Below are 25,361 nucleotides of genomic sequence, written 5' to 3'. Positions count from 1 at the left end.
TGTTTCTCTCCTCATGTGACAAATCAAGGAAAGCGTTTCTGACATTGGGCAGGTCTGATTGATCGAAGAGCAAGAGGTTTGCTTTGTGGCATTACAGAATGATAATCCCACTTGCGGAAATCGGTTTTGTCTTTTTGTTTCTTTCTAGTCGTGCCGGTGAAAGAGTCCGAATTCAAAAGATATGACACGAATGCTGTCAGTGACTGATGCAGCAGTTTATAGTCCCAGTAGAAATCCTTCCAGATCATTTGTAAATCAGACATCTGGCTGATGAAAGCTAGCAGGGTTAGACAGTACAGAATTTGTACATGACTGTTACACCTTTTGTTTGTCTTGCCTATGACTCTCTCCTGCTGGGTATTTCCAACCAATCAAATCTCACTTGCTTGATGTGTTATGAAAAGTACAGTTGCAGAGAGAGCTGAACCAACTGTCCGGTGTGTTTTGCTCTGCTTTTAAAGGGATGGCACGGAAAGAAGAACAGCTGACTCCAAGTCAAAGAAGCCTAGCTGTAAGGTATGTTTTAAAGGTATGTTTTTTTCTTTTAGGTGGAAAAAAGGTTCTTCCATTGTGCGCTCGTTTGACATCTATAAATTGCTCACAAAATTAGTTTTCTTCAGTAGCTTTTTCTTAATAAGACCTCTTCAGATGTTGCATTTTTCTCCAAATTAAAGTTCTCTAATTGAGGTCATAATCAATATTTAATGATAAATGTGCTATACAGTGTTGCATGGCAGCCCAAACTTCATTTTTTTAACCATGTTGCAGAAACTGTTTTGCAGGGGTCAAACAAACTTTCAGTATTTTAAAGAAAGATTGACAATCCTTTCTGAGAACAAGCATGTGCCCTGCAGCTATGAAAAATACATTTAAACGCATCTATGCATTTTTCATGTAATTATAATGCCAGCAGTAGGGGGGGAGGGGGTACTTCATAGAACGTTCTGCTACTGACTTTCATTAGCTTTTATTTCCATAAAGACGACAAGCGACTTAGTTTTGAAAGAAGTCACTACTGGGTCCTCGCATCCACCCCGATAGGATGCCCAGTCGTTGCCAAGGAAACGGCACGTTCACACAGTGCATTGTCACCAAGGTTTACACAGGAAGCCGTCACCATCGGGGGGGAGAGCAGGGAGACGGGGACGGGGAGAGAGATAAAGAGGGCAAAGTGAAAAGCAGAGAAAGGATGGTATAATCGAAACCGTCTTCACACAGGGAAATGCTTGAGGAAAATTGTATCCGCCAATGGTGGTCTAAAAATACCCAGACATGACGAAACTAGAGTGACTTTAATCTCTTGGCCTCCCACCTAGTAGAGATCAGAATTGAAAGTGTCATGAAACCGGTCATAACAGTTAGGAACCATAATCCCACTTAGTATATTGTATTCACTGCCCTTTTTACTGTAGTATTCCATGAGTGAAATCCTGTTTAATTATACAGAAAAATAGGTCAACAATCAAGGTAGCCGCATTTACAGAAGTGATTACATGACAGGGTTACAGCAGGTATCTGTGTGAATCCTCCACACTAAGATTTGAAGACATTTTTTAAAATAACGGAAAGGAAAAAGGTGAGGAATGAAAGCTTAATTGTGAAATACAGAACAGAAGTGGATAAAGGGAGGCACAGAAAACAAACTGTAAATTGTCTGCAGTAAAAGATCAAGAGGGTGTAGACATGTGTACCTACTAACCCAATCACTGTGCAAACATGGGAAACCACATCAGGTGGTCAAATCTCTTGCCATCATCTCATCTACGCAGACCATAGCTGATGTGAGTGGGGGCTGAACTGAACAATTAGAGTAGAAATAATTTCCCCCCTTGGTGCAGTTGTGTGCCTGGGGAGATGTAGTTGCTCAGTGTTTTTTTCCTATCCTATTGTCTTCTTACATAATAAATAGCTCACAAATATGTTTCCTTAAGCGACAAGTAAACTGTTGATACAGGATGTGAATGGGAGGCTAACACTGCAATGACGGCACAAGGCTTGGAAAATATGTTGGGCCCTAGAAAACAGATATAAGTGTTCATTACAAGCCACAGTTATTATTATTATTATTATTATTATTTTTATTTCTTGGCAGACGCCCTTATCCAGGGCGACTTACAACATAAGTGCAAAAATACAGAGAAGTACAAGGCATCAATCATTACAAATTCAAAACATAGCAATTCAAAATAATACATTTTACAAATTCCAATTATAATTTACACAAGTACAGTAAGAGACTTCCTACATCCTGGACGGTGAAAGCTAAGTGCTGTCAAGATATAGGGTTACAGACGAGGGCTACGGGAAAGGGAGCAAGGAGGAAAACAATCAAGAACGCGAGGAGCAAATAAAACTGCTATCTAGTGCTATCTAGCAGGGATAGAGGACTAATATTACAAGTGCTGTCGGAAGAGATGCGTCTTGGGTAAGCGCCGGAATGAGGTTAAGGACTCTGCTGTTTTGACTTCGGTGGGCAGGTCGTTCCACTATTTAGGGGCCAGGGATGAGAAGGAGCAGACTCTGGAGGAAGGAGAGTGGAGAGGAGACAGAGTTAGTCTTCTGGCGCTGGAGGAGCGCAGTGGTCTGGAGGGGATGTATGGAGAGACGAGTGACTGAAGGTAGCTTGGTGCAGTTTGGTCGAGACAGCGGTAGGTGAGGGTCAAAGTCTTGAACTGAATGCGTGCCGCTATCGGGAGCCAGTGGAGGGAGCAGAGCAGTGGAGTAGCGTGTGCGAATCGGGGCAGAGAGACACCAGACGAGCCACAGAGTTCTGGATGAGCTGGAGTGGGCGGGTAGTAGATGCAGGCAGGCCGGCCAGGAGGGAGTTGCAGTAGTCCAGGCGGGAGAGGACCAGTGACTGGACGAGCAGCTGAGTCGAGTAGTCGGTGAGGAAGGGACGGATCCGGCGTATGTTGCTCAGGAAGAATCTGCAGGTGCACGTCAGCGTGGTGATGTGCTGGGTGTAGGAGAGCGCAGGATCGAGGGTGACTCCTAGATTTTTTGCGGAAGAAGAAGAAGGAGAGAGTGTGGTGGATTCCAATTACAGTTGAAAACTAAAGCTTTCCAATACTCCAGCATCACACGGCCAAAATGGAAGTGTGGGGTAAATGCATCGCCACCGAGAGCCGAACTGAAAATGCAGCAAAATTGTAGCATGACAAAGATGGGCTGTGCACTGTGTTGTCAAACTACATTGCCGTTTAGATGGAAACTGTGTGTGGTTTACCATTTCCCACATGGCGGCCTTTGTCTGTTAATGATTAAATAACTGGATTAATACAAGAGTAGTAATTTAACATCGTCTCGGCCTCTTAATTAAGGAGGGAACCCAAAATGTAAAATTGGCACATTAACTGCCACAAGAAGGTAATAAAGATTACAGACTTGAGGAAGCCAATCAGCCAGTTCTTCTTGTCAAGCTGCTATTCATGCAGTTATATTTGACCTGCTATTAGTCGTTACATGAAATGACCATAAACAGATGGAAGATAGCTGTGTAATTTATATATTTGTTGACTGTGTCTTGTGGTTTTTGCGTTGCAGGAGCATGCCAAGCTTGCTGGAGTATTTAAGTTACAATTGTAACTTTATGGGTATTCTGGCAGGGCCCACCTGCTCCTACAAAGACTATATCACTTTCATCGAAGGAACAGCCTACTACCCTCAACATCTGGAGACAAACGGCAAAGAAAATGGAAAGTACAAGCAAAGCGATCCGTCCCCCAAGGTAGGCTGTTACTACGTCCCTTTTAATATATTGGATTTGCTTGCTATTATAATATAGCCAAGCATATGTCTCAACTGACTTGGTTTATTCTCCACGTTATTCGGGGTCCACAGTTAGTGTAGTTATTGGTTGTCTGAAGTCCCTCCCTGTGTTGTGACAAGTTCAGTCTCGTTGTACGAGCTCCTGCTGAGCCCACCTTTACAGACGCGTCTTTCCTGGAGCTCTTGTTGTCTGACTGTAACCTGACACACAGCATGACAAACCCAAGGCATGGGCCTGCTAAATGTGTGTAGCTCCTAATCCAGGTAGAGTAAATACAACAGATGTAGTCAAAGGCATACAACATTACGCTGATAAGGCATGAATTATTAAAAAATGCAGGCACAGGAATACCAATGCACTATAGCTTAACAAGGACTGTAAGCAGGGGAAACAAACACTGTTCTTAGGTTTAAAAAGAAACAAATGCAAAGCACCAGAAGTGTGTTTTAGATGTTTATCGACCTAACCAGACAAGGAAGTGAAACTGGAATTTGCTTTAAGAATCACCGTTGAAAATGAATCTTACATCCCACGTGCTGCATACGATGTCATACACTATAAACCGCATATCTTAAGAGCTCCTATGAAAATCTACAGCCTGAAGAAAGCCCCTTTGGGGATTTAGTGCAGAAATAGCTGGTGTCAGCGTAGGCCAGATGCAGGGCCTTCATCGCAAGAAAAAAGCCATTGCTAATGTTCTCCCGTGATTTGAGATTTCATTGTAAGCAGCGAGTCAGGTTATCTTAAGGCAGAGTCAGCAGGTTATTACTTAACCCTCTCCACCTTATCTGCTGTTTACCAGGTTGAGCTGGGGAACCATGCATTTACTCTCCCTATAAATCAAATTTGCCATTACGGCATCTCGAAGGATTATTTTATTAGAATTTTCTATTTACCCATGATAAGCGCTTTCTTTTGAGCCATTTCTATCTTTTGCTGTTAATTATTTCCTTACGCACAGGGTACAATTGATTTCTTAGGGTCTGATCCAATTATGTAAAGGGACAATAGTCTTGCAGATCTAAATTACAGAATGTGAGAATAGAGCTTGGCTTAAACCACACTTCGAAATACATCCAAACATACATGAACACGGTCTCAATATGCTTCAACTTCACTAGAAATTCATTTAAAATGACCTTTAAGAGCAGCATTTGCATTTTTGATAGGACACTAATTAATTAACAGGGCTGCAAATGCTGATTTTGCATGCAATGTTAAATAACCAATTGTTAAATTCTGTGTTGCTGGATTAAACAAAACCTAGTTAATAAGACTATTGTTAAATAGCTCCTGTGCTCTGTGCATGTTCAGGAATCTCAGAAATGTATATGTTTAACATAAAAATATGTTAAAACAAAATGGTTTGTTGCTATTTTTTCTAAATAAACTGTGAGACCATAAATGTGAAATGCCTGAATTGCAAAACCTGAGCTGTTTTGCTTTCATTGTTAGTGCTTTAAAGTTAGAGCTTCCACTGATAATCTGGTCATGTGAAAGCAGGAATTCACCCCTTATAAGCTCTCCCTCTGCTTTGCTTTTCAGATGGATGTGATTCACAAGCTGTCCGTGTGTGCAATCTCCCTCCTCGTGTTCCTGACCATCTCGAGAAGGTTTACAGTCGTGCACAATATCGATGACGCCTTCATTGCATCAACGCCCTTCTACGCCCAGGTCGTTTACCTGTACTTGTCTATGCTGGCCACCAGACCAAAGTACTATTTTGTATGGACCCTCGGTAAGCTCTTGTTCCAATACTGGCTTATTGTCCTATCCAAAAAATAACTGATTCAAACGCAATAGAAGTGATTGTACCACAGCCACTAGTCCAAACCGCCAGTGTATTGGTGCGTGACATAATAAGTATTCAGCTTCACAGCATGCTCTAAAAATTGCTGCATCGTAAAATGTTCATGTAGTTCATGAAGTTATACGAGATAATCACAACGACTGGTTTACAAAACAGCCTCTTGGCCTCTTTCTGTGCTTCCCCTATTCTTCTGTTCAAGATCCATCGGTTCTAATACATGTAGACATTTCTGTTGCATTAAAATAAAGACTTTCTATAGCAATAGTATTCCACATAAATGGGCAATGTAGAGCTCTAGGCATTATTATTTTTATTATGAGTTATTAAGCAGACAACTTTATCCAAGGTAGCTTACATAGTTTTACAAACACTAACATAGTGTTCTACAAATACATGTTACAAACCTAACAAAAGTGGTTAAGACGGATGCATTTAGATAAATCAGTGTCCTCCTCAAATGTTAAGAGAAACAAATCATATTTTAAAGAGAAGTTGATTCCTAGGGTGGCACACAATTTTGCTCAAAAGTTATGTTTCAAATAAAAGTAAAAGATTAGAAGATGTGTTGGTATTTCTCACTCTCTGTGTCTGTGTTTCTAGGAAGTGTGAGCAACTGTTTTGTTTGTCGGTATGAGGTGGAAGATTGAAGGTTAAAGGTTAAGAATGCAGTGTGTTAAAGGAAGTCCTCTAGGGAAACCTCAGTAGACACTGTCGGTAATATCACTGCAAAACACCAGAAGGAGGATTGAAAACAAAATGATTAGAAAATAAAACCGCTGTGCTCATTTCCTATTCAAATGTCACACGTATCCCCCTCGTTTCCTCCTCTGGTGAGGATTGCCAGAGAAAGGAATGTTTGTTTTGACTAATTTAAGCCAAAAAAGTACCTTTCATCCCTGGTTATTCAGACAGCTGGAGTTTACTGCTAAACTGTGTCTGTTGGAACAGGGGATTTTCCTTGTTTCTTGATCACATATAGAGAGCCCTAAAAACACAAAGCACATCAAAATTTCCATTATTGTGCCAATTGCGAATGAAAAACATATTTGATAGGTTTGCATTGTGTAGCATGAAGGATCTCCAGTCAAACAACAAGCATTGGAAGTATTGGAATTGGGAGTTTGACTTTCAGATCTTTGAAAGTTTTGCTGGTGTTCATACCTGAAACACATGTGCCTAAATTAGAGCGCTGTGTTGCAGGATTGCAGTTTGTTGGATTGAATACGTTGAAACAAAGATTCATAATATTGCGAATTGCTTTGAAGTTCAGTAAGATGAATATTCATGCTTAACAGTGTTTTTCCCAGGCTTACAGCTCCTCGTTTCTTTGCAAAAATAACTCTGTCGTTTGGCATTGAGTGTCTAAAATTTGACTAGGTTTTTCACTGTGCCTGAGAAGTTATAAATGAGTTTATTTTTAGAGGAATGCAGTGAGAGTATGTGATCATAAACGCAGATGATCCTGATTAATTCAGATGAGGTAATTGAACACTATTATACTGCCCCCTTGAGTCTATCTTGTGAATGGAAAGCTTGGTCACAATTTGTATGAATGGACTTCACATGCAACTCCTTGTGAACCTGCTTTTGCGATTGCTGTTGTCTAGTGAAAATGGTACATTCAAAATTAGTATGTATACACACAAACATGTACACACTAAAGTATTGGGACATTTCATTTGAACTAAGCTGGATCGAGTTAATTGTAAAATTCCTGTCTCACACTTCTGAAGACAAGTCCAGATTTGTATTTTTGTTGGCCAGTTTAATTGTGTTTTGCCTACAGTGACACCGTGCATTGACACTTGCCTTGAGCAGCATTGGACTTGCTTGGATTGTAGTGTTTTGCACAGTTTCTGAAGTGTTATAAGAGCCAGCAACTAACGTTGTTTCCTGATGTTTTTGGACAGCGGATGCAATCAACAATGCAGCTGGATTTGGTTTCAATGGGTACAACAAAGATGGCACGCCAAGATGGGATCTGATTTCAAACTTACGAATATTGGACATAGAGGTAAGACTTCGGGTTCATTTAAATTCCCTGTACTTTTTTTACAGCTTCTGCGGTGTGTTTTTCTGACCAGTATTTCCATTTTCTTCTTTCCCGGTTTATTTTTGATTCCACAGTTTGCTACCAGTTTTAAGATGTTTCTCGATAACTGGAATATACAGACTGCACTCTGGCTCAAAAGGTATGAAATTAAAGCAAATGTACAGTTTCGTAAATGAACAGTTTTACAGTAGTTTCCTATGTGTTCAACATGCGTGTACTTAACAATGGGAATACCACGATCATTAAGGGATGTTTATTTGTGGTAGATTATGGATCATTCATGGTAGAGAGCAGTAAAGAGCAAGGAAGACGTACATTTAAATGCATCAAATGCTGTGATAAACTGACTTGGGCAAACATCCCCCAACGTACACCCCATTTTATTTTTGGTAGCTTCTTGCCCCATGTAAACATACACAGGTGAATAACAAGCCAACAGTTGGATTATGCATCCATTCAGGTGGTGCCACCTAGAGGTACAAACCATTCTAGCATGCCTTTAGCTGGATTTCCTCAAGCTGGATTCACCCACTGCTTCTACCACCATCAACTGCTGCTGTGCATGGATGAAAGGGAAGCAATAAATGTTGGCAGAGGGGTAACTTTTATGGAAACACTAAGGGCATAATCTAATCCAGTGTTTCTCAATCCTGGTCCTGGAGGACTCTCTACCCTGCTGGTTTTTGTTCCAACTGAGCTGTCAATTACTTAAATGGATCCTTAATTGAACTACATTTCCATAACGGGGCCTTTTAAATATTTTTAACAGTAGGGGTTAAGTTAAGTATAAAATTGTATAAGGAAATGATCTTTAGGAACCAACTTTTTATCACTTGCACAATTTAAAGATTCCAATATAATCAAATTACTTTAATTAAGGGTTCAATTAAGTAATTGAGAGCTCAGTTAGAACAAAAATCAGCAGGGTAGGGGGTTCTCCAGGGCCAGGATTAAGAATCACTGATCTAACATCCATATAGACCCTCTTCGAGTCTCAGTGGTTCGTTCGGGGAGGCTGTGCCACAGGTTCCACCTCTTCCAGAACACTAACCGAGCCGTATCTGGTCTGTACAGGGTGTGCTATGAGAGATGTCCTTACAACCCCACAGCCGCCACCTTCCTACTATCAGCGATGTGGCACGGCGTGTATCCAGGATATTACATCACGTTTCTGACAGGCATACTAATGACGCTAGCAGCACGTGCGGTGAGTATCGGCACACTGTGATGTTGATAGATGATAGAGAGAAAAAAATGATTCTCTGATAGATGGGTAAAAATAAAATATCTTTCTCATATTTTAAGATGCTTCATCCAGTCCTGGGTCGATACGGGGGTGATGGTGATGTATAAATATACACAGGGCGATTTTGAAGTAGCCTTTCATGTAGGTGGCTGTATGGTAGCTACAGTGTAAAAGACTGGCATTGCTCAATATTTTGGTCTGACAGCTTTAAAAAGCCCTGTATTCATCAAAGGCAAGGCTCTAAATATATCGATGATGGGGTACAATACAAACCTCTCAAAGGGTTTTAAATAATGGTAGTTGTCGAACAGAAATATCAGTCGTCCTACCCTAACATGACTGAGTATTAGTTCTGTTGAAAAACCTGAACCACCGGATAAAAGCACTGCCGTAAGATTCTGAACAAGGTTTTTGAATTGAATTGAGACGATGTGTCATACTTAATTGCGCCGCTGATGAAATGGAGCTCCCTTCCGAAAGAGAAATTGAAGGCACAATAAAGAAAAGTATATTTTTCTAAAACGAAAGCGATGAACCCAGTCATACTGTGGAGATAAAGTGGCATGTCTGAGAGGAATTTGGAGGTAATGAACCGTCGCCTAGTTTAAGAAGTTTCGGCCCCTTCAATCTCTGTCCTCTGATTTACACTCCATCTGTACAAGTGTGGCATTGGCGTGGATAGTGAAGTAAGCATTGTCGAGCAAAGATAATCACTGACTGTTACTAAAAAATGTGTGAGGTATAAAGTAAGAAATGTGACCGTATTGTGTTTAATATAAAAGTTCTCTGCGGTCAGACTAATTTGAAAATGAGCCTAAAGGCTTCCACTTTTTCACACTTATACTCTTCTAGGAAATTCTCAGTTTTTATGATATTGTCTTAACAACAACAACATTTAAATACATATTTACAAAACCCCTTAGTGTGTTGATAGGGTTATGTTAAGACAATTGTGAAGCATAAGAGAACGAGGTTTCAGAGTATTTGACTTGCTCTGTTTCTTCTAATATTGAATCCCTTCATCTTGGGCAAAGGAGGTGATGCATTAATTGCCATTTCATAATTTTGTCTTTCTAAATTAGTCATTACATTGAAATGTCAAAACCCTATTTTGGTCTAATTGCTGAACAACATTTTTCATCTACATAAACTAGGTCAACTAGCATGGTTTTCTTTTTTCATAGTTTAAGTTCTTCTGATTCAGTTGCGTAGAGAGAACCCATAATCATGAAACTGAATAATTATTAATGAAATATCTATTATAAAATCTACAGCATATTTATTTATGTTTCAGGAGAGTTCTAAATTTAACCAAGATGGTTTATTGGGCCTTTACAGAGCAAGATAATCATGTGGTACTTTAGCATTATAAAGCGTATATGTGCTTTGTGTGGATGAAATGGATGAAACAGATTTCCAAGTGTGTGTCAAAATAATGACATTGACCAATCTGTTGACCTGCTCTTCCAGATAAGACACAATGTGAGACAGTACTTCCTCGCCTCTTCAAAACACAAACTGGTCTATGATGTCATGACTTGGGCTGGCACTCAGGTTGCCATATCTTACACAGTGGTGCCATTTGTGTTGCTCTCAGTGCAGCCATCTCTCAAGTTTTACAAGTAAGTACAATTCATACATCCCTGCATGGATCGCTAGTCTTGTCACATGAAAGTGGAGTTATCTGACTCTTTTATAAAGGTTTTCTCTGTCTCATGAGCTGTGTTGTCATTGTTAACAAGTAAATTACATTAATACACCAAATGTCTCTTTACTTCCAGCCATGAAAGGACCATTTAACTGTTTAAAAAAAGTTTCTGCATGAGAATTGCCTACTGATTCTTAGCTACTGTTTTGAGTTTAACCTAAGCTGATGGTATTTGTAAAATCCATCCAATAAATAGCTTTTTAAAAGACTGCTGTTACATTCCGATGACTTGAAATGCAGATACACACATACTTTTTTCCCTCACTGTGTGTGTGTGTGTGTGTGTGTATATATATAATATATATATATATATATATATATATATATACACACGTGTATACAGTGGGGGAAAAAAGTATTTGATCCCCTGCTGATTTTGTACGTTTGCCCACTGACAAAGAAATGATCAGTCTATAATTTTAATGGTAGGTGTATTTTAACAGTGAGAGACAGAATAACAGCAAAAAAATCCAGAAAAACGCATTTCAAAAAAGTTATACATTGATTTGCATGTTAATGAGGGAAATAAGTATTTGATCCCCTATCAATCAGCAAGATTTCTGGCTCCCAGGTGTCTTTTATACAGGTAACGAGCTGAGATTAGGAGCTCTCTCTTAAAGGGAGTGCTCCTAATCTCAGCTCGTTACCTGTATAAAAGACACCTGTCCACAGAAGCAATCAATCAATCAGATTCCAAACTCTCCACCATGGCCAAGACCAAAGAGCTGTCCAAGGATGTCAGGGACAAGATTGTAGACCTACACAAGGCTGGAATGGGCTACAAGACCATCGCCAAGCAGCTTGGTGAGAAGGTGACAACAGTTGGTGCGATTATTCGCAAATGAAAGAAACACAAAATAACTGTCAGTCTCCCTCGGTCTGGGGCTCCATGCAAGATCTCACCTCGTGGAGTTTCAATGATCATGAGAACGGTGAGGAATCAGCCCAGAACTACACGGGAGGATCTTGTTAATGATCTCAAGGCAGCTGGGACCATAGTCACCAAGAAAACAATTGGTAGCACACTACGCCATGAAGGACTGAAATCCTGCAGCGCCTGCAAGGTCCCCCTGCTCAAGAAAGCACATGTACAGGCCCGTCTGAAGTTTGCCAACATCTGAATGGTTCAGAGGAGAACTGGGTGAAAGTGTTGTGGTCAGATGAGACCAAAATCGAGCTCTTTGGCATCAACTCAACTCGCCGTGTTTGGAGGAGGAGGAGGAATGACCCCAAGAACACCATCCCCACCTTCAAACATGGAGGTGGAAACATTATGCTTTGGGGGTGTTTTTCTGCTAAGGGGACAGGACAACTGCACCGCATCAAAGGGACGATGGACGGGGCCATGTACCGTCAAATCTTGGGTGAGAACCTCCTTCCCTCAGCCAGGGCATTGAAAATGGGTCGTGGATGGGTATTCCAGCGTGACAGTGACCCAAAACACACAGCCAAGGCAACAAAGGAGTGGCTCAAGAAGAAGTACATTAAGGTCCTGGAGTGGCCTAGCCAGTCTCCAGACCTTAATCCCATAGAAAATCTGTGGAGGGAGCTGAAGGTTCGAGTTGCCAAACGTCAGCCTCGAAACCTTAATGACTTGGAGAGGATCTGCAAAGAGGAGTGGGACAAAATCCCTCCTGAGATGTGTGCAAACCTGGTGGCCAACTACAAAAAACGTCTGACCTCTGTGATTGCCAACAAGGGTTTTGCCACCAAGTACTAAGTCGAAGGGGTCAAATACTTATTTCACTCATTAACATGCAAATCAATTTATAACTTTTTTGAAATGCGTTTTTCTGGATTTTTTTGCTGTTATTCTGTCTCTCACTGTTAAAATACACCTACCATTAAAATTATAGACTGATCATTTCTTTGTCAGTGGGCAAACGTACAAAATCAGCAGGGGATCAAATACTTTTTTCCCTCACTGTAGGAATGCAGTTCATAGTAGCAAAAAAACTAACGATTCACAATGCCTGTAAATTTCAACAAGACACTTTACAGCCCTGGGCAGAACATTTAACTGTGTAAGTTGAGATCAACCTTTACACTTTATATTCAAAGGATAAAAATTAATAAAGGAGATCTATGTTGTCATTTTGAAGAGCTACGGCATTAAAGGGATCGAACTTTGCAGAGTATATTGCGTATATAAAGCAAGCTGATTAAATGGAAATGACATGACAACGGGTGGTTGCCAACTTATCGTTTATAAATGAGTGCAATTACAGCCAGGACTTGCAGCAGTGCATTGTGGTTAGTCTTGTTATATAATGTCACTGGCTAAAGGGGTCTGAATACTAAACAGTCTAGCAGTCTTTCTAGAGAATTAAGTTTTAAAAGATATGTATTGTATTTTTAGGATTGTTTTGTTTCCTATCTTAAACCGGTTTCTTCTTTCCCCAGGTCATGGTACTTCTGTGTACATGTCGCTTGCATGCTGTTGGTCTTGGCTTTACCAGTGAAACCAAGGCATATACGAAACAGACAGCAAGACAACTGTCTACTGCATCCCCACCAACAGGGAGATAAGCCAGTGGTCCAGAACAGCCATTCCACCACAGACAACAACTACAACCAGAAATTGAAAGCGACTTGAACGCCCGTCGCGGCGAGGGTGGGGAGAACATTCGAACACTGACACGAGTGCAGAAGTTCTTTTTTTAAAGAAAAAAAACAAACAAACAAACAAACAATCTAAAAACAACAAAAACAACCTTCCAGTAGCACTAAGGAGAGGGATCGTATTGGCTTGAAGAAGTGGGACTGACACAGAGCACTGTAACTGCGTAAAGAGCGACGAGAATCAATGAGTAATAAGGATAACCACAATGGGGATGGGAATTATAACATCGTCAAATCCATTGCCAGTATGCAGAAGTATGCAAAATGATTTCTTTAAAAAAAAATAAAATAAATAAAAAAAAAAAAAAAAAAGTTGCCTTAAACCCTCTATCTACTAAGTGGCTCTGGGACTGATGCTCGCGGGTGTGTGGTCTGTTGGGAAGCGAGGGTCAGGCGGCGACTCAGCGATGGCGATTTAACCACAGTGCTCTTCAGGGTTCTCGTCTTTGGCAGATCATGGTATTTAGAGGGTTTTTGTCCTTGTGAAAATACACTATGACCTCTCCAGTAGAAAGAATGAAAAAATAAAACCACACAATATAATAACAGTATATTAAATGCCAATCTCCTTCAATAGGCCTTAGGATCCATCCATGCCATATTGATTTGTTATGTTTCCTGTTCTAAAGCCAACAGGTAGTTCTAATCAGTCGATTTAGCATTCAGATTCCTCTAAAATGTTAGTTTCTTACAAGCATGGCTGTGCAATGATTGGGGGGGGGGAGATCTGCGCCACAACTGTCCTTCCATCCTCTCTGTAAGTTCATTCAAGGGCTCATTATTTGCTTGTTTTTGTTTGGGTTTTTCTTGTGGAATTATCCAGTTTACTCTCACATAAGGATTTACGATTAATTGCAGGTTTCTTCAGAACACAAGCCTTTGCCGATTGCCTTACCTTGTCACAGTGTCAGTGTGATGCACCTGATCCCAATGTCCAAGCCCTGACCGTTGATTTATTTGTGAGGGGATATAAACAGAGTTGGGTGCCAGCATGGAAGGATATGAGGGTTTCAGGCTCTGAGAAGTTGACCTTTTACTTTGGACTACTGAAAAGATTTTCATAAAAATGTGCAGAGTACCATTTTATTACATGCATTTTATAGAGGGGTGTGGTTAGAACCATCACCTGTTTGTTTATTATGTTTTGTTCCTTCAGTCACCGGGTAAAATTATTTCTTAGTGTAGGTAATTGTAACAATTATTGACCAATTATTGAATACTGCAGTATCCTATAAAGTCAGTACAGTTTCCATTTGAACTCGTATGTGAGGCACAGTCATTCTGGATCACACATGTGGTACGTGTTGTTATCAGCATCTGCTAATGTCTTGAGATTAACTAGTCACTGCTGTACTGAGGGAAATATGAAAATTATAATTTTTGGCATATCATCGGAGGTTTACAAGTCACACTTAGATATATTTTTATATATATTTACCTTCAAAGTCTGCATTTGTAGATAGTGGCCTCTTTGGAAGGTCGTCCTCATACATTCTTTTTTTTTTCTATCATCTTTTGACCCTAAATTCTTCAAATGTACTCTATTCAGCAGCAGTGGGAAAAGGCTCTGATCATAGATTAATATTTCTGCTCAAGTATCAGCCATTCTGTGTCTTTCATTACATCTGTCTGTCTACCTGTCTGTCTGTCTTAGCTGCTGTGTTGATCTACCGTTCTACTCTTTGTCAACTACTAATGTTTACTTGTGCTGTATAGTACCCAGTAAAGAAGCAATAATTCCAGGGTTATTATTACTGCTAATGTATTGAGTTCATGTGTACTATTTCTTGTCACTCTTTCTAAGGTATGAGTCAATTCGTATTATAAAGTTTTACAGAGGGTGGGGAGGGCACGGGGACGGGCAAGATGTTAATGAATCAATGGTGGACCTATTTAAATGTAGCAATATGAGCTGACTGGAAAGCTCACTGACGTTCAAGATCTTTTTAGGAGACATCTGGCATCCTTCAGTCCAGCCTGTAATGAATTTACAAAGTAACATCTTCAAATCAGTCTGCAGGCGTTTTAGTTTTGTCTTGAAACGGATATCGGCCTCTGTTTAGTGTCTAGGAGACCATGCACACACACACACAAACTCACAATGTCACACTTTTTGTTTTCTTCTTTTTTTCCTGACTGTGCAATCCACAGTAGGTTTCCCTGTACGATGAACTCTTAAGATGGCTTTGAAGAAACTTAAAGGAATAGTTTTCTTCCATGGCAATAATAATCGATGGAGAAACGGCGACCTAAGAATTATGCAGAACAGATTAGTTATTCCCTTTCTATAGATGTGTCCCAGTGGGTGTAGAACCGATCAGCATCTTAGTTCAATTGTTTTCATCCAGATCTGGTGCTGATCTGCACTTCGGGGGAGTTCTGGGTTAATTGTAATGGAAGTAGTGTTACATGTGACTCGCACATTAGAAATATTTATTTTCCTTCATTTGATGTGCTTTTGACTTGTTTTTGATTGTTTTATTGTTTGTTTGTTTGTTTGTTTGTTCCATATGTTATATTGATAGCTTAATGGTTAGCAGTTTGTCAACCAAAGTAGCGATTTCTTGATTCCAGAAGCAATTTTTCTTTCCTGAAAATAATATACAAAGACTGTAAGAAGGGGAAAGGGAGAGAGTGAGAATTCAACAAATGCTTTTTAGGACAATTGCTTTATTTTGTGTGCTTGTTTTAAGGGGGAATATGTAAAGTTTAGATGGGTAAGGGAGAGTGGGAGGGGGACTCGGGAGTATCTAATATGCATAATGGTGTAGATTCACTAAGGTTTGGAATAGTTTACATTCCTATACCCTTCCTCACCTGGCACTGACTTAAAGATGTTCCTGGTTCTGTGGCCCGGTACTGGAGGTTGTGCAAAGCTGACTTGACCTGAACTAACCTGCAATCAATTATGCACCTTATGCATTTTCTTTCATGCGTAAAATCTGCATCTTAATTGGAGCCTTTGGTAACATTTAGGGCACAATAGAATAGTTACTCTGGCATATTTTTAGATTTTTACGTTTTGTTTTTGGATGGTTCTATCACTTTTAGTAACACAGCTTATTGGTGGCTTTAGTACCATGATTTGTGAAGGGGGAAGAACAATAAAAAGATTAGGCAGAAACAAAAGTTGTCCAGTGCTTTGTTACAAGTAGTAGATGATTCAAAATAGGCAGCAAAATCTTTCAAATGCGTTTTAAAGCCACTTGAGAGCTTCAGAGGATTCCTTGAGAAATACCTTTGGTTAAACCATAGGTTGAAATAATGCATTTCAGAAAGCACCTTTTAGGGGGGAAAGATGGGGAACACACTCTCACCATGGTTGGTAACCATATTCATGATGTTTATTCAAAATGAAAAGACAAAACGCATACACAAATGGATACACAAGGCATTGCTTTCTGATTGGGCAAGGAACATTTCCAAGCTGCTCAGGTTTATAAGCACACTAATATTCTTTTAGTTTTTAAGATTTCTATGTAAGGAAAACACTCAACAACAACAAAATTGGCAGCCGCTGGAGCCGAGATTTTTCAGGTTGTGCTCAGCAAGAAGTCCAACCTATGCTTTTAAGGGAACATACTTTATCTTCCTGTATTAGTTCTAAAATAGTTTGAATTAACTACCATTTCTGTAGCTATTTAAAATGTATTCCTGGGAGGGCGAGGGGGCTGGGGTTCCTTTAGTTTCCAGACGTTAACTATCATTCTAAAGGATTAACCGTTACTTTTTCTAGATGAAGCATGTTTTTCTTGGGGAAGCATGTAAAAGTCTGCAGGATCAAAAGTGGAGATGCAGTGTCTTTTTGTATACCACTTGGATTATAGTTTCACCACACAACAAAGCAAACCAGCAGATCAATGCAAATTCTACTAGAATAATTTTTTTAAAAGTGCCAAACCAAGTGTCTGTTAGAAATTTCTCTTGATAGGGGAGGGATTGGGGGGTGTGGGTACCTTGGAAAGAAAGTTGTATATTACCTGAAACATTGAATTTATGTACCGATTTTAGTCTAAATAATAAAGAAACTATTTTTAACGCAAACAAAGAGATTTAAAAGAGATTTCAACTTTTTTTTGCACTTTCGGTATGAGCAAAGGTTACGCAGTGTTAAATAGATTAGGTAGCCATGCAATGGTGTGTAAAAATGTTAATCCAAAAAGGGAAAAACATAAGGAAACATAAAATAAGATGTGTGTCATGAACTTGCTCCTTTGTATTCATGCTATTTACAAAGATACCTGTAGATGGTGTTCCCCTTTTCCTACATAACCATTCTTGTTCCCTATTTATTGTCTTCAACCTAAAAGAAACAACAATAAATGTATTAGCATTGTGGAGTAGATACAGGGGAGACACTGTAACTGAAGTCATTTGTGTATTTGTGTGCTGTGAAGGCATGTATAACAGCCCATTAAGAAACAAAACCTTCATTGAAAAATCTGTATTCTTACAAGGGTTTTAAAAGCGTTCTCTGCAGCAATAATCCTATATGCTATAAATAGAAAGACCATGAGAACAATGCTATATACTACCAAAATAAATATATATATATGTGTATATATATATATATGTGTGTGTATATATATAAATATATAAATATATAAATATATATATATATATATATATATATATATATATATATATATATATATATATATATATATATATATATATATATATGTGTGTATATATATATATATATATATATATATATATATATATATATATATATATGTGTATATATGTTGATTTATTCTATTTGGCCTAGGGTGGAAGGTTTTTGTGTTAGAATCATTAAAGTGTGTGAATGTATCCCTCTGTTTGTTTCTAGGAAAATCAATAAACGCTCCACCTGTCAACATAATGTGTCTGAAAATGGTTTCACAGGCTATACAAATTAATACCTTGGATTTTTACCTTTCAAAACCACCAGAGTCTGGAAATTGCCCAGCTGGACCCTACATCAAATTCAGTTCCTTAGGGGTCTCTCTTTAATGTATCTCATTTGTGAAAGCTTGTTTAAGACACAACACATGAAGGGATTTGGCGGCTTTTGTATTCTTCCTGCAAAAGAATTCAGTTACACTCTCTTCCTACTGTATATCCTCAACTGTACACTACCCAGTACAGCTAATGGTATAGAAAACTAGAACTGCAGTTTGTTGCTGGAAATGTTGGGTATTGTGGATAGTATGTGATGTTGACAGCTGTAAAATACCTGTGTCGAGGCATGTTGTAATCTACAGTTTTACAGCTTTTTCATGACAATTGGGTGCGTGTGTATGGTGTGTGTGTTTGTTGTTTGAGTGGGGGATCCAGTGAATTACCGAATGTTTTTCATCTGTCTTAGCCCTCTTTTGTTTTGCCTGTCAGACGCCCAGAAGCATCAGAGAGCTATTAATCAGTAAAATGGTTCATCCAGTGCTGTGTTGCTGTCCCCCTGTGTGATCTTTTGAAAAGGGTTTTAATCAGCCACTGACCTCTACTGATCAGAAGACCCTGACACTGTGGGCCTGTGCCACTAAGTTTGGCATTAACCCGTCTCGACACATTCACTCCAAGACACGGCTCGCACCTGGAATCTGTGCTGTGAAAAGGAGTCCCATGTGGTCTACAGGTGAGCTGCAGTGCCACCTTTACCCCGTTTTGGTACCCAGTAGCTTTGCCATGCCCAGTCTGGAGTTATTTCGAAGGCACGCAGATTCCTATGATACACATGGTTATGGTATTGATATCATCTTCATTTTCATTCAGAGTCGGAACCCGCTTTGTCGGTTCCAAGGAAGCCACGTGGCGCCACACACGCCCCTTCACTCACCTATCGCACTTGCAGAACGGCCTTTGTCATTTTTGTCATGTTAAGTGTATACCGACGCCGCAAAACCCCGACCGGAAAAACTAGCCATTCTCTCTGCTGTGCTTTATTTTGCTCTGTACGATTTAATCAATGTTTTAGTTGATTTGAACATTTTAAGTGATAAACCTTATATCTTGGGTAAGAGGGGGTTGATATTTAATATTGTGTGTAGATGTACCGTTATACTGATGGCTAACGGTGACTAGTAACTGAAAGTGATAAGTGCTTTGGAAGGTCACAATACTAAAGGGAGGAGATTCGAAATACCCTTTTTGTTGGTAATAGTTTCGCTACCAGGGTTATGTGTGTATAATGACTTCAAAATGGAGACAAACCAAATTTGCCTTCCCTGGATTCACCTGACTGTTTTTCTTTTTCTTTCTTTCTTTTTTTTTTTTTAATACATTTATTTTTTAAATGAGTGACATTTTTAACCTTACTTAGAAAACGGGATGATTGTGGTGGTGTACTCCAAAATTTGTCACTTTGTCAACACTGTGATGCATTAATCACTATTTTGTACTTTATGGTAACAATGCTTTATTTGTAACATTTTAGTGGCTGTTTTAGGGGGCATTTGTACCTTTTTGTCTAAATGTTTCATTTGTATTCTGGAAAAATGTTTGTCAATGTGTGTTTGTTGGCAGTACTGATTAAACCAGCTGATGAAAATGAGTGGAACTGGCGTGTCGTTTTCTTATCTCTGCTTCAGGTTATTCAGAAAAATCGGCAGCAGCTCTGGCTCAGACTACTTGAGCTCGTTCCTGTAACCCAGTGGAGGAATCGGGCCTGGTGCGTTTAAGTCAGGTTAGCAGCATGACCGGTTACACAATAACACTTACAATATACTCTCCAGCGTCAACCTCAGACTCGGACAGCAGAATGAAGAACGCTGTATGTCTAAACAGAGGAAATGAGAAAATGGTTAGGGCTGGAAGTCTCTCTTAAAACGATGAACTCGAAACCCAAAGAAAATGGAAACATTTTAAAGGAGGCAAAGACCGAACATATTCATATTTTTTTTGTATTCATATTTCAATTCTATTAATTGGCAAGCTTGTGGACTCCTATAAAACAAGACCTATTATGTTTTTGCTTTTTTCTCCTGTGGTTGACATTCCACTATGAAACCATAACTGTATAGTTTTCAATACACAACCTACACTTATGGCTTAATTATAGACCTCAGGCAGCTAGCTTACAAATTTTAAATACAGTATCATTCTTCTGTACTTTATTTATGACTTTTCTTATATTTACAATATAAGCCAGTGCACTGTCAGGTGAAACCAATGCATTCACATCAGTTTACAAGTCTGGGAAGTAATTGGATAGATTACCTACTTAAATCAATTACATGTCAAATTACAGATCTTTAGTTAACTGTCTAAATCAAGTTAAATAATGTAAATACTTCAATAAAAATTTCCGGAAGAGCTCTAAATAGTAAATGTTATTACATGTATAATATAATATGATCATAATATGAACTAAAATAAAACATAATCTCATTTTATTTAGAGGCCACTGAGGTGAATTTGGTTGCTTTTCCAGAAATCCCAATGTGAAGGCCAATTTCACCTGTTTAAAAATAAAATGCTCAGGCTTTTGAGAGTAGCTCTTAAAATAATAACAAGCTGTACTCCAAACAGGATTTTACAAATGTGCATGCCTCCCTCTTTTCTTCTGCCTCCAGATTTGAGTTTAAACATTTGCCTGAACTAGACAATCTTTAGAAAAACACACTTGAGCTCTGAACCCAGGGTAAGGTTAGAGATGCTGACACACACACTTTCCTCCGCTGCTTTCAGTCTTGATTACACAAAGATCTGTTCAGCCCTGGGATGCAAAACAAGCCAATCACAGTGGCACACAAACACGCACGGCACACGCACCCACCCCTCCAAGATAAGGCAAGCGAGCAGTGAGGGAGAAGTTGCTTGTCAACAGTTGTAAAATCATTTATGTCAAAGTAGTCTTAAGTCCACATCATTCTAGTATATTTTGGTAATCTATAGTTATTGTTTAGTTGAGCTTTTCTCCGATTTGAATACAAGAGGCACACATTCACCAATACTGAACAAAGAATGAATCTATTTTCATCACAACTCTTTAATCTGTGCATTATTATTTTTATTTAGATTTTTTTCAAATGTTATCAGTTTGAATCTGTATATATGCCTATTGCAAATATGGGTAAAAAGTCACCAAAGATTCATTATATATCTATGTCCAGAAATGGTCAAAAACTTGGATATAACAAAGGGCTCAGAAGGTAACATAAGGAGTGTTAATGGTAGCTCTGGACTGTATCAGTGTTCTGGTCACAAAATATTACAGAAATAAAAGCTTTACTCTTTCCAAAACACTGCTTGTGTGGTTTCTTCGGATAACAGTCCGCACTGTTATCACAGGATCAATATCGTTTGCCTTTAGGATCTATCCTTACTTTGATCAGGTAATCCCGGATAAGCAACAGGATCCCAAATCTGTAGAGAAGTCTTCAAAATGTCCTGAGCTGGTTTCCCCAAAGCTCACCTTATCTTACCCAACAAAAAAACTGGGCCTACTAATGTTGGATACATAAGCTAGCCTGTTTGCTATGGAAAGCACAAGCAATCAAGAAATAAATTACATGCTCCAGTTATTCAATCATTTGGTTGCTTCCCGACGTCCAAGGTCACACAGTATACAGACTGTTTGCTTCTGTGTTTTTCTCCCCTCCGCCACTATGTTTACAACTGGGCCTGCAATTATAAGCCTTTCTGTTGGACTTCAATGGTTTAGTTCAAGAATGTGTATGCGCATAAGAAAGCTATGCTAGGTCAGCACCACTTAGCACCAATACCACAACTAAAAGCTTATGTCTATTTAAAACATGGCACCACCGTTTAAACCTAAGACCCGAAAGAACATATAAATAATTACATTAAATCCAATGGCATTATGCAATGTCATGTAGCAGTGTGTAATCAGGCCCAGACTCAATTTAAAAGTGATGCAAACAAGGGTGTGCAATTCATAGTTTTCATAGTCTAGAAGTTGTTTGGTCTTTTTCAATGTCTGACTGATTGTTAATGTAACTTGTGCAGGTCACCCTTAGAATAAAAGGCTTGCTGATCATAATGCATTTATGAAAGGGATTACCCATTGGTTAAGTATTAGAATAAGTAGTCATTCATTTATTATTATTATTATTATTATTATTATTATTATTATTATTAAATATGTCTTTATTAACACCACCAAACATCAAAAAAAAAATTTATAAAATAAAATCAGTCGTCTTTGCATATGTTACCCGACGCTGACGTCACCGAACTGCAGGGGGAGTCTCTCGCAGTGACAGACGAGCTCCAAACAAAATGGCCGGCGAGGCGCAGGGGCTTTAATTGTGGACGAGAGAAACCAATAAGGAAGAATCACTAGCGACAAGCGCAAAGACGCCCTATTTCTTGATTTCTTTTAAGGTATGTAACAGTAACACGGTGTCACTGTTGTGAATAGGGAAGCTAGTGCAGCTGAGACGTGATCGATGTGTCGTTAAGTGTCATCACTTTCCCCGGCTGATAAACAGCGCGTAGATGTCTGACTGTTGACATGTGTCTGCCTATCCACCCTGGCCTATTGCGTCCTTATCGTTTGATACACTTTGAGCTGAGGTCGGTAGAGTATTGTGCTATTGTTATTTTGGCCAGATCTACAGTTCAGTACAATGATAATCATGTCGGCGGTGTGGTCCTGGACTGCCTCTATTCTTCATTCATTTTGTCAGCCAACACAAATAGATCACTATTTAAAACCAGCATCGGTATATATATATATATATATATGTACGTACATGTAAGATTGACTTTATTAACAGCAGGTCCTAGTTGACAGCCGTAGATGAGCGGCAACGTATAATCGGAAGTGTTTCTAATCGATATGTCGATGTCTTTATCCGGGCAGCGTGCTGTGCTGGTATCTGCATGTCGCTCATCTCATTGTGTTCACACATCTGAACAGCATCTGCATCCGCATAGTATCTGCAGGATAATTGGGTGTCAGGTGTGGTGGGGCTTATTCTGAAGTTAAGAAACCTGCTGTTGCCCGGCCAGCAGTACAGGTATGTGTGCAGTTTTGCTCCACTGCTGGTACACTGTCTCTGTGGAGCTCGATCACTCATGTCCATTATGGACATGTGTAGAGTGGATGGCAAAATGAATGATATGTCTCATACGAAGCTCCCATGTTTTGAGGCATCACTGCAGCCTCTGTACCTGAATGAAAGTGTCATGGTCCACTTGAGCCGGTACAGAACTGGTTCCAGTTTAGAGAAGTGCAGTGTTCTTGCTTACATCAGCAGAATGAAAAGTGCTCAAAGATTTAAGAGAAACCTTTTATCTAGAGTCAGCTCATTGAAATGTAAACCATTTCTAATTAGATGGAAACCACTGACAATACACACACACACACACATATGATTATTTTTTGTACACATCAAATACAGTTAGGCTATTCCCTTCCATCTGCTGCAGGGACAGTGACATTGTGTTCTGTTAAATGTCATGTAATGACTGATGTAATGTCTTTCATTCATATTTATTCCCTGCTAGTCTTTGTGTATGCCTTCTTCGATTACACAATTGTGTCCATCTCCTCTGTCAGACATAAAATGCAAACAATGAGGCTGAAGGGGATTCTTAATTTTAATTGTCTTCTTTTTAAAACTGCTTAACTGCCTCTTTGTAAGATTAGGCTATGTTTTCCCTGCACTTGCATTCATTTGTGACAAACACTTACCATAGAATTTTCCTCTTTGAGTGTCTTAGTAATACCTGTGACTGGTCATAATGACTGGCTGTTCATTTTAAATCTATAAATGGAGCCTGTTGTTAAACACAAAGTTGTAGGCTGTGTTTATATATATATATATATATATATATAAAATCATATCAAAGACTCTCCTGTAGCTTAAATTGGCAAAATTAGACTGGGTTGGAAAGATGTTGTTCCTAAATCAGTGTCCGAAAATGCCCATTGTCTCTGTCATCAATTAAAAGAAAGACCTTGAGGTTAAGATTAATTGAAAAGCTTTTGTTACCCATCAGTCAGTTTCCCTGTAAGTGTGTGTGTACACTAGAATTGGGAGGAACAAGGTCCCAATGTCTCCTTCCATATAGTCATCTGTGCCGAGCGATCTCCTGTGTGCCTGCAGACAGGCATTGTGACTGCTTTCGTGTGTGCTGATGAGGTTGGGCGTAGCACTGCCATCTCATACATTATTTATAGAAGTAAGGGACCCGGAGCTGAAGCTGGCTTGTTCATATTCAGTCCAGGCTCCAGTAACCGATAGCTAGAACTCCCTTCATGCACAAAGGTAAGCGCCTACATTTCTGCTTTTCTGTTTGACACGGCTGTTGTTCAGGCTGCAGTTACTGCCCTTACTTTCTATTTTAACTGCCTTTGTTGATGCCTGATGTTAGTATTGCAAATAGCAGGGCGTCCCCCAGTTATGGATACTGTCTCTCAGTGGAGCTTCCTCTATCAATAATTTACTGAGACAATCCTTACATTTGTGTGCTTGTAATGAACAGTTTTCTGTCGACTGCACGCTTTGCATGCGTGTGTTGCTGTGCAGATTGCTGTTGCTTATGAGGAGAAAAAGGTGCGTCTGAAGAACTGATTGTTCGCCAGGTGTAAACAAAGGTTCATGGTTGGATAAACCTATTTTGGAGTCTTTGTTGGAATTAGGCTATATTTTCGGGGGGCACTTTAATTCAGGGACTATTAGCAAAAGTAACCAATGCTCTAATTCTTCAGGAGAGAAAATGCAAAGGCTTTTTAATGTGATTTTTAAATCCCATTTAGTGGTCATCTTAAGAATAGGTGAGAGAAAATGGCTTCACAATGTGATTTATTTTTGTTTTGCATGATTGCTAGTGGTTTTCAATTTAAGGGTCCTACACCACACTCCTTAAGTCTCTTGCATAAAAGACTATACTATTAAAGATATGTTTTGACTGAAGAATGTAACCTTGAGAGCTGCCCAACTGTAATTTAAAAAGAAAACTGCATCTATGGTAACAGATTCTTGTTTTTGTAAAAGGTATGTTATGATAAATAGTAATTGATGCATCTTGGCAGGCTATGATTTATGTATAGCCTAAACCTTACTTGGGTGAGGTGTCCCTTTTAAAAGACAGTATGAGGTTCTGTTATGCTTGCTCTATGGGACAATTTTGAGAATCAAGCTAATGCCAATAATATGAAAATATATAATATATGCATAGAAATCAACACTTTATATT

At 39.2% G+C, this 25,361-nt stretch overlaps 2 protein-coding genes across 5 annotated transcripts in view; both read left to right on the top strand.

Annotated features, from left to right (window-relative positions):
- LOC136762253 (lysophospholipid acyltransferase 2) overlaps positions 1 to 13,520 on the top strand; it is a 96,338-nt gene extending 82,818 nt beyond the window's left edge. The window contains exons 6-13 of the mRNA XM_066716224.1: positions 462 to 516; positions 3,544 to 3,727; positions 5,315 to 5,507; positions 7,490 to 7,593; positions 7,707 to 7,771; positions 8,707 to 8,839; positions 10,349 to 10,500; positions 12,990 to 13,520. Coding sequence (XP_066572321.1) covers positions 462 to 516; positions 3,544 to 3,727; positions 5,315 to 5,507; positions 7,490 to 7,593; positions 7,707 to 7,771; positions 8,707 to 8,839; positions 10,349 to 10,500; positions 12,990 to 13,182 — 1,079 coding nt within the window. The 3' untranslated portion in view covers positions 13,183 to 13,520. The remainder of the gene's footprint in view (positions 1 to 461; positions 517 to 3,543; positions 3,728 to 5,314; positions 5,508 to 7,489; positions 7,594 to 7,706; positions 7,772 to 8,706; positions 8,840 to 10,348; positions 10,501 to 12,989) is intronic.
- An 8,894-nt stretch (positions 13,521 to 22,414) lies between these two features.
- The window catches only part of kidins220b (kinase D-interacting substrate 220b), a 58,582-nt gene continuing 55,635 nt past the window's right edge, over positions 22,415 to 25,361 (top strand). For 3 of the 4 annotated variants that reach the window (XM_066716213.1, XM_066716207.1, XM_066716197.1), the window contains exon 1: positions 22,415 to 22,538. The gene's annotated coding sequence lies outside the window, so the exon portion shown is untranslated. Of the gene's footprint in view, positions 22,539 to 24,361; positions 24,431 to 25,361 lie in introns of those variants that run through there. The other variant, XM_066716204.1, reaches the window with a different exon arrangement.

This window comes from Amia ocellicauda, chromosome 1 (genome assembly GCF_036373705.1).
Source record: "Amia ocellicauda isolate fAmiCal2 chromosome 1, fAmiCal2.hap1, whole genome shotgun sequence".
In the NCBI taxonomy this organism is placed as follows: domain Eukaryota; kingdom Metazoa; phylum Chordata; class Actinopteri; order Amiiformes; family Amiidae; genus Amia; species Amia ocellicauda.
Note: the sequence above shows the minus strand (reverse complement) of the source record. Positions and strands in the feature narration are given on the sequence as shown.